The sequence below is a fragment of the Stomoxys calcitrans genome, chromosome 5 (assembly GCF_963082655.1).
Source record: "Stomoxys calcitrans chromosome 5, idStoCalc2.1, whole genome shotgun sequence".
NCBI lineage: Eukaryota > Metazoa > Arthropoda > Insecta > Diptera > Muscidae > Stomoxys > Stomoxys calcitrans.
In genome coordinates, this window is record NC_081556.1 from 134,070,444 (window position 1) to 134,080,754 (window position 10,311).

At 37.7% G+C, this 10,311-nt stretch overlaps 1 protein-coding gene across 4 annotated transcripts in view; it reads left to right on the plus strand.

Annotated features, from left to right (window-relative positions):
- The window catches only part of LOC106084875 (uncharacterized), a 134,364-nt gene extending 125,510 nt beyond the window's left edge, over nt 1-8,854 (plus strand). For all 4 annotated transcript variants that reach the window (XM_013248817.2, XM_013248818.2, XM_013248820.2 and 1 more), the window contains 2 exons: nt 581-2,228; nt 7,276-8,854. In XM_013248817.2, the coding sequence (XP_013104271.1) occupies nt 581-2,228; nt 7,276-7,652 (2,025 nt within the window). In that variant the 3' untranslated portion in view covers nt 7,653-8,854. The remainder of the gene's footprint in view (nt 1-580; nt 2,229-7,275) is intronic.
- The last annotated feature ends 1,457 nt before the right edge of the window (nt 8,855-10,311 follow it).

Below are 10,311 nucleotides of genomic sequence, written 5' to 3' on the forward strand. Positions count from 1 at the left end.
CTTTAATTACAAGATTTTTCAACAATCATCAACAATCTACGACTCTTGAAGGCTTCAAGGGTCATAGATTGGTAGGTTGAACACATATCGAATATACCGTAAAAATGTGTCTACGATGTAAGCATGACGCCAACCAAGTTTGACGCCTTTCATACTAGCTCTTCTCTTCCACCTTTGTAGTGCTGAACTTATTTGCCACACGACATGGCTGCTATACCATATGTTCAAATGGCATAGTAACTCACAAATGTCACCAGCATTAGGAGGGGAAAATCAGCGCTAACATTTTTTTCTGATGTGTTCTGACAGCGCCTAGAGTAGTTTTTTGTTAAAGATTGCAAAGTCTTTGGCCTAACAACATTGCGCTGCATGAATTCAACAAAGCGCGTTCACAAAATCATCCCCGCATGTTGACAATATTTTCAACAACTCCTGTTTATGATAATGACAACATTGATGCATGAATTTGTAACGTCTTTTTTTCCATCAGTGTTTGCAGTCTACATTACATCGATTTAAATATCATTGAACTTTTGTCTACAATAGAATTAAATCTCTGCTTCTTCTCATTCGATTTCAGTCTTCCAGCATTGAAGAATTGGATTTGTCGCGCAACAATTTGATGGAATTGAACCCCAATGCCTTCTCTCAGCTCTCCAACATCATCTACATTAACTTGTCGCAAAATAATTTGCAAAAGATACCCGATCATGTTTTCGACAAAATCGACACCATTGAGGAATTGGACTTGTCCTACAACTCGCTCAAGACCCTGCCACCCAACATCTTTAATGCCACTGCTTTGGCCATCTTACACTTGAAATACAATTCGATCACCAACGATTTGCATTTCGGTACTTCGGATTTGCAGCAACTGGATTTGAGCTTCAATCAAATTCACACCGTTCACCATGGCATGTTTGACAAAATGTCCAGTTTGACCAATTTGAACCTGAAGGGCAATGGTTTGACCAAGGTCCAAGCCGATTCCTTCTTGACCCTCAAGAACTTGCGTCACATTGACTTGTCCATCAATGAATTGGATCAGATATCCAGCATGGTCTTCTACAAGAACTCTGAATTGGATGTTATTCGCTTGAACGACAATCCCCGTCTCAGCCAATTGCCCACCGATGGTTTCCGCAGCTACAATGGCTACTTTACCGTCTACTATTTGGACATCTCTAACTGTGCCATAAGCTCTTTGGGTCACAAGACTTTCTCAACCATGCCCCATTTGGCCACCTTGAAACTGGCCTGGAACAATATCAACAACTTGGAAAGAGATACCTTCTCCGCTCTCAACAAACTGAATGACTTGGACCTGAGCAACAATTTGATTGCCAAATTGGATGAGCTGATCTTTATGAACAACAATGACATGACCAAATTGAATTTGGCTGGCAACCCCATCCACAAGCTGTCCGTTCGTCTATTCCTGCCTCTGCATAAGCTACGTGAATTGGATGTTAGTGATTGTGAGTTGAAGACTCTCTTGGCCGACAACCAATTTGGAGTGGGACGCAAATACAAATTCTATGATACCCTCAGATCTTTCAATGTGTCCTCCAATCAAATCCACAAAATCCATTCCAGCGATGTGCGTCAATTCAAGAACCTTAGAAGTTTAGATCTCACTCTCAATCCCCTGAAGTGTAATGAAGACTTCCAGGACTTTATCAGCTATGTCTCGCTGAATACTCAAATTATGCCCCACAAGATCTTGACTTTGGCTTCTTTGGATGCCGATAGTGCTGTCCTGCAACATCAAGCCCAAGCCGGCTGGTCCGCCTTGGCCCATGAGGTATGCAAACACGAAGACTTTGCCCTCAAGAAGAAACTGACCTACACCAAGATTGAGAAAGGCCTAGAAAAAGCCGACAAAGATCTCGATGAAGATGCCAAGAACCTCATGAACATCATGGAGAATAATCGTTTGCAAAAGATCATGAAGGACTCCAAGAAACGTATTCAGGACGAGCAAGATGATGATGACGAGGAGGACATTGACGATGACTTGAACACAGCCGATGAGGAGAAGGATGATGAAGATGATGAGAGCAATTATGATGACGAAGATAACAACAATGCCGATGAGGATGATGAGGACACCGCCGATTATGAGTATTACAAGGAGAAGGCCGATGTTTCCAAGAGCTTAAAGGGTCATACCATACGTGTAGAAGAGGTCGATTTGGATAAGGAAACCAACAATGAACGTTTGTTGAGTAAGTATACAAATATTAACTCAAAATTGCAATTTAGATAAAATTTTCTTGGAAAATCGTAATTTTATATAAAAAATATTGTAGTGTTGAATATAAACAAAATACGAGTAAGCTTCGAAAAATTTTGTATACAAAATTTTATCAAATTTAATATTTTTTAAAAGTTAAACAAAATTTTGTGGCCTAATCTAGAATTGAAGAGGTCTACCGTCCAGTATGGTTGGAAAACATGCTAACAGACAAAAGCTCTAAGGACTTCGAGGAAGAAGAAACTAAAACATCTGTTGTGTGTACGTCCCGCACTGGCAGCCAAAAGCAGTCCTCATTTCTTTAAGAACTGGTCTGATCTAGCGGATGTGAACATTCGCAAGTTGTTGGGCTTTGTAAAGCGATCTGGATGGTTCAACGTAGGAACTAAAGGGTTTCATGCATTCAGAAAAATGCATGAAACCTTTGTTTGAATCGATAGTACGGTCCATTTAATTTAATGTTTGAATACTATTCATGATAATGTTGACCGTGACTGCGCCTCAAATGGTCTATCCGCTTAGTCCAATTTTGGCATACTTTTTCCAACATTTCTGCCGGTATCTCTCGAATAATTGCTTCAATGTTGTCTTCCAATGCGTCTATTGAAACGGGCTTGTCTGTAAAGACATGCGCTTTTACATAGCCCAACAAAAAATAGTCTGAAGGCGTTAAATCGCACTATCTAGACGGCCAATTGACCCGAACGTGAAATAAAATGTTCACCGAACTCGCCTCTCAATAAGTCCATTGTTACGCGTGCTGTGGGCGTGTGGCAACGTCTTCTTGAAACCACATGTCATGCACATCAAGCTCTTGCATTTTGGGCAAAAAAAAGTTGGATATCATCTCACGGTAGCGCTCACCATTCACAGTTATGTTCAGATTCTTATCATCTCTGAAGAAGTACGATCTAATGATGTCATCAGCCCATAAACCGCACTAATCTGTAACCTTTTCTGGATGCATTGATAGCTCTTGCAATTCTTCTGGCTTATCTTCACTCCAAAATCGACAACTCTGCTTTTTTACGTACCCATTGAGCCAAAAAAGAGCTTCATCGCTGAACATAATTTTTCGATAAAAAAAGTCGATCTTCGGCCCACTTTCCAAGAGCCCATTCACCAAAAATTCTGCGTTGCGGTAGATCGTTTGGCTTCAATTCTTCCAACAGCTATATTTTGAAAGGCTTCACACCTAAATCATTGAGCAAAATTGTCCACGTTGTTGAGTAGCAGAGGGCCAACTGCTGCGAACGGAGACGAATCTAATTGATGGTCATCATTAACACTGGCCGACAGAGCTGCGATATTTCACCCTTCACAATAATAAAATCACCCTTTACAACTTTCTATCGCAAACTCTTCTTCGCAATTTGGTTGAAACCATTAATGAATTTAAACACCAAATTGTTGTATGCATTTACATCCTAAAGTGTTTTCTACTTTTACACTCCAAATATATACACTAAACAACAACAAAATATTTGGGGTGATAATGCACATTTTGGGGTTTATTTGGTGTTTGAAATGAAATTTCATTATAAAAATACAACCCAAATATTGGGATGCAAATTGCATTTTTTTTTAGGTGCATTTGTTTTAGGGTAATTTTTCATAATGAAAAACCAACCCAAATTTGGGGCCTTTTTATACCCACCACCATACTAATCTAGTCATTCCGTTTGTAACACCTCGAAATATTCGTCCAAGAATAAAGTATATATATTTTTCATGGTTTCGACTTTCTGAGTCGATCTAGCCATGTCCGTCCTTCCGTCCCTCTGTCGAAATCACGATAGAGGTCGAACGCGTAAAGCTTGAAATTTTGCACAGATACTTTATATCGATGTAGGTCGTTGGGGATTGCAAATAGGCCCTATCGGTTCAGATTAAGATATAGCTCCCATATAAACCGATCTCCCGATTTGACTTCTTGAGCCCCTGAAATCCGAAATTTTTCTCCGATTTGGCTGAAATTTTGCATGTGGTGTTCCGTTAAGACTTCCAACAATTGTTTAAAGTACGGTCTAAATCGGTCTATAACCATATAAACCGATCTCCTGATATGACTTTTTGAACCCCTGGAAACCCCAATTTTTGTGCGATTTGGTTGAAATTTTCCATGTGGTGTTCCGTTAAGACTTCCAACTACCGTGTCAAGAATGGTCCAAATCGGTCTATAACCTGATATAGTTCCCATGTAAACCGATCTCCCGATTTGACTTCTTGACACCGAGACCCTGGGAGCCGCAATTTTTGTCCGATTTGCGTGAAATTATAGCATGTGGTGTTCCGTTAAGACTTCCAACAGCTTCCATATAAACCGATTTCCCGATTTGACTTCTTGAGACCCTGGAAACAGCAATTCTTTTCCTATTTGGCTGAAATTTTGCTTGTGGTGTTCCGTTATGACTTCCAACAACGTGTCGAGTACGGTCTAAATCGCTCTATATAACCTGATACAGCTCCCATATAAAATGATCTCCCGATTTGACTTCTTGAGACCCTGGAAACAGCAATTCTTGTCCGATTTAGCTGAAATTTTGCATGTGGTGTTCCGTTATGACTTCCAACAACTGTGTCAAGTACGGTCTAAATCGGTCTATAACCTGATATAGCTCCCATATAAACCGATCGTTTGACTGCTTGAGCCCCTGGAAGCCGCATTTTTTGTCAGATTTGGCTGAAATTTTGCATGTAGTGTTTTGTTATGACTTCCAACAACTGTGTCAAGTACGATCTAAATCGGTCTATAGCCTGATATAGCTCCCATGTAAACCGGTTTCTCGATCATCCTTGTTCAGTTCCTAGAAGGTTTAATATTTGTTGGTGCGACAGAAATTGGGTTCTAATGGGTTCGGGCACCCTAAAACCTACCAAATATATATGTATGTATATATTGTATATACCAATCACGACAGTATGGGCCTCAAATGAAAGGTATTTAAGATTAGAAAACAAATCTGATATCCATAGTCGGACCAAGTGTTTGGGAGACCACCCCAACCCCCAAAACACCCCTAAATCGGACATTATTAACGACCTTGGCAATATGGAACTCAAATGAAAGGTATTTGGGAGTTGAATACGAATCTTATATCCAAATGTGGGGCCACGTTTCTGGGGGTCCACCAAAACACCCTCCAAAAGGACTTATTTATTGACCATGGGAATATAGGGCTTAAATAAAAGGTATGTAAGTGTACAGTTCGAATCTGATATCCACATATTGGACCAAGTGTTTGGGGGGCCGCCCATCCCCCCAAGGGGACAAATTTAAGGCCATAGCAATATGGGGCTGAAATGAAAGGTCTTTGGGAGTAAAGCACGAATCTGATATCAATATTCGGGAAAGGTGTCTATGGGGTCATCCCACCCCCATAACACCACCCAAATAGGAAGTATTTGCTGACTATTGCAATATGAGGCTCAAATAAGAGGGTTTTTAGAGTAAAACACGAATCCGAGTAAACCACATATCTGATATCAACACTAGGGACCAACTGTCCAGGAGACGTCCCACCACCATAACAACCCCCCATTGGACGTATTTGCTCACCAAGACAATTTGGGTCTTAAAGAGAGCGGAACTAAATATTTTTAGTTTTTAGGGCCAATACCCCAAACCGGACATATTTTCTGACTTTTGCAATAAGGACTTTAAATGAGATTAGAAAACGAATTTGATGTCCAATTTAGAGACCAATGGCAATATGGGTTTCAAATAAGTGATATGTAGTTATATGAGAATAGAGCACGTTGCTGATATATTTTCCGGGCTTAGTGTTTGGGGGACCACACCAATCCCCAAAACACCCCTAAATCGGGCATATTACTGACAATGTGGAGCTTATATGAAAGGTATTGGGGAGTAGAGCAAGAACTGATACCCACTTTCGGGACCAATTTTATGGGGGTCTACACCTTTCCAAAACACCCTACAAACAGCAATTTTTTACTGACCATCGCAATATGGCGCTCAAATAAAGGTATTGGGAGTGGAATACGAATTTGATATCCAAATGTAGGACCATGTATTTAGGGCTTCACCCCTTTCCCAAAACACCCCCAAAGGGAAAAAATTTTTCGGCCATGCCAATACGTGGCTCAAATGAAAGGTATTTGAGATTAGAAAACGAATTTGATAACCTATTTTGGGGCCATGTGTTTGGGGGACGCCTCCTCTTAAGCCAATGGCAATATGGGGTCTAAATAAATGGTATTTGAGAGAAGAGAGCGATGCTGATATTTTTTTAGGGTATCTGGGGGACCACCTTCCCCCTAAAACACCCCTAAATCAGATATCAAGGGAATATCTGGCAGAAACCAAGTATTTTAAGAATGGAGTATACCTTACATCCAAACTCAAATTCGTAGACCAATAAAGATCATGTGGGATTCAGATAAAGGCACTTATATTGTTAAACTGTTATCCAAGTTTGTATGGTATTTCACTAAAAGATCTTTAATAGTCGAAAATAAACATTCCAATGAGACTTTTGTTCCATATAAAGTAAAAGAAGGCGCAGCGTAGCGGGCCCGGGTCAGCTAGTTTTGTATAAATTTTTAGCAGAATCCATGGTGGTGGGTTCCTAAGATTCGGCCCAGCCGAACTTAGCACGCTTTTACTTGTTTCATTTTCATGTTGGTGCTCGTTTGAGGCCCACTGTCTTGACGCCAATATGTATACCCATCACTGATGGACCATAGTATATTCATTTCGTCTTTCAGCTTCTACGTACATAAATAATATCTAGATTCGTTAAATCTTTTATTTTGGGAGAGAACCGATATGGTTCATGTTAAACCACAGATTAGGATCTTGTCAATCATAGGAACACGTTCTGATAGTATAAAGGCAGGCAATTTGTATTTCAAAATTCTCTTCTTTTAAAGCAACTTTCTTAAGGCTATTAAACTAATTGAAATTTTTTGATTTTTTTTTTACATTTTTTATTTATGTATATATATCTTTAAATTAATATATATATATATTTTTTTAATTAATTTTTCTTTAGATAAATTCAAACTTTCCAATTCGAAACACAACCGCTATAGCGAAGAAGACGATGATGATGAGGACGATGAGGATGATGATGATGAAGATGACGATGAATATGAGGAGCGTATCATTGAACATGGACGCATCTATTATAGCGGTTATAAATTCCTTGTACCTGCCATCATAATTGTCACTGTTGTGCTGATTTTGCTTTTGGGCATAGCCAAAATTGTATCAATGGTAATGCGCAAGCGCGGCGAACGGTATCGCATGTCTCTATTGCAGGCGCACAAAAACTCCATAGTCTATCAGAAATTGACAGAAGATATTGTGCCACCCAAAGAGCCTAAACAACCCAAAGTACATCGATATGCGCCCATAAGTAGTGCTTAAAAAAAACGAGGGAAGACGATGAAAGAGAGTGTGTGAGAGAGAGAGCGAGCATATAGCGTTTTAAGAATGATCACTACGAGTATATGATCAGAAGTTGAACGTGTTTAATAGGCACACTTGTATGTTTGGCTAGGCTTAGTTTAATGTTAAAAGAAGAAAAAATTGATAAGTACAGATCAATGAAATCATATAAAAAGTGGTCGAGCCCAATGTATTCTGGCATTGCATGCGCGTAATTATTATTATTTTTTTCCAACAGAGGGTTACAGTTTTTCTTTATTTGATTTTTATTATTATTATTATTTTTTGTAGATGTATAATAAACATAAACAAAATTCTTTTTAAATTAAATAACAAACACACTACACAAGTATTTTGAATTCAAGCAAACATTTCCAGGGAGAAACTAAAATTCCCAAAATCCCCTTAAATTCCTTTGTCATTGTCTTTCGAGCTATTATTAAATACTACAGAATTAATTTTAGTTTTTACACAATACATTAACGTTACTTTAAACAAAATTCGTAAAATAAATCCACATGTAATACAACAAAACAAATAATGTACTAAGTTAATGAATTCTAAACATTTAATAAAACAAACAAAAGACATTTCCTCACCACCTCCGCTAAATGAATAATAAAAACGAAATATTTTAAATATTATTTAAAACAAAAAAACGCTATTAAAAAGCTCTTATAAAATAATTATTATAAAACAAAAACATTCTTAAAAATTATACAAAAAAATACTATTAGTATTAGAAAGCTTCAATAAATCCCAAAACCCAAAACCGAGAACCCAAGTCATAAGAGTTTGATTAGCCCTACAAGAAATTCTATAAAAAATATCAACCAAATTTTCCCCTTTAGGCCATTTCCACATCATTTTAAATTATTTTGTTATACTATGGCAAAATTTTCTATAAAATGATTGTTCCGGTTTTCCACCCTTTCCCCCCCTCGTACCACAAAAAGTTATTGCATTTAGTCTCAGTTGGACATTTTTTGTAAAAACCACCAGTAAAATCAACAACTTTCTTTGCTCCCAAGTGCCATTTGTTTGGTTGGTGGTGTATCACTTCAAATCAAATTTTTAAATTTAATTTTGTTTTGTCGATAACTTCCAAATTAAAAAAAAAAATAAACAAAAAAATGTCCATTAGCACAAAAATTCTTTAATAAAAAAATTTTATCAAGTTATTACTCCTTTTTTCCTTCCATATCAAGTTTTTAGTTTCCAAAAAACTTTTCTTCCCCAAACTTTCGTAGTACATTCAAATTTTTGTCAATTTTCTTTCTCTTTTTTTTTGGTTTGTATAAATTTTTGTACTCTTTTGCACAGTTACTTACATTAATAATACAAATAAATAATAAATTATATTAAATATATTTCTCTCCTTTGTCTTTAGTTATTATATACAAACAAAAAAAAAACATCAGCAATTACCGCATACATATTTTTTTTTTATTAATTCCTAGTTATACACATATACTTTTTGGAAGAAATTTGTTTGGTTTTCTTCAGAGGGAAGCAAAAACAATAAATGAACTAAATAAAATGTAACATAATATAACTTCCAAAAAGTTGAATCAATAAGTGTTTTATTCGAAAAACAAGAATACATGGACAGACAGACAGACGGACATATTGGGTTGCCCAAAAAGTAATTGCGGATTTTTTATATAGTCGGCATTGACAAATTTTTTCACAGCTTGTGACTCTGTAATTGCATTCTTTCTTCTGTCAGTTATCAGCTGTTACTTTTAGCTTGCTTTAGAAAAAAAGTGTAAAAAAAGTATATTTGATTAAAGTTCAATCTAAGTTTGATTAAAAATGCATTTACTTTCTTTTAAAAAATCCGCAATTACTTTTTGGGCAACCCAATAGCTAAATCGAATCAGGAAGTGATTCTAAGCCGAACCGCTAAATCGAATCAGGAAGTGATTCTAAGCCGAACTTATCGATGGGTCTAGCTCTTCTCCTTCTTAGCGTTGCAAACAAATGCACAAATTTATAATACCCTGTACCCTGTAGTGGTGGTGCAGGGTAGAACAAGTAAAAGCGTGCTAAGTTCGGCCGGGACGAATCTTTGGAACCCACCACTATGGAACAAATAACTTTTAGTTGAAGGTCATTATTTTATTCTATATACCAAACTTCTGTCAAACTAGCAAAATTAAATCTTCTAGGAACCGAACAAGGATAGTCGAGAGACCGGTTTATTGACTGATTTTGGTTATTGATTGATTTTGGACAGTACTTGCCACAGTTGTTGGAAGTCGTCACAGAACATTGCATGCAAAGTTTCAAACAAATCGGACAAAAATTGCGACTTGTAAGAGCTGAAGAAGTCAAATCGGGAGATTGGATTATGTGGGAGACTAGCCGAACCGGGCCCGCTCCGCTGCGCCTTCTTTAGCTCTCTAATATCTTTTAAGGGTGGGAACACTTCGCCCAGAATGCGCATATCGAGTTCATGACATTGTTGCCTATGACGCTGAACACGTTCGAATTCTGGCGAGAACATCGTACAAAGCGGTGTTTATTCCCTCTTAACGTTTGCGAGATTTACTTGGGTACTGGGGTAGTTGGACCCAAATTTTTATACCATACCAGCTGGACCGGGCCCGCTCCGCTGCGCCTTCTTTTACTTTAT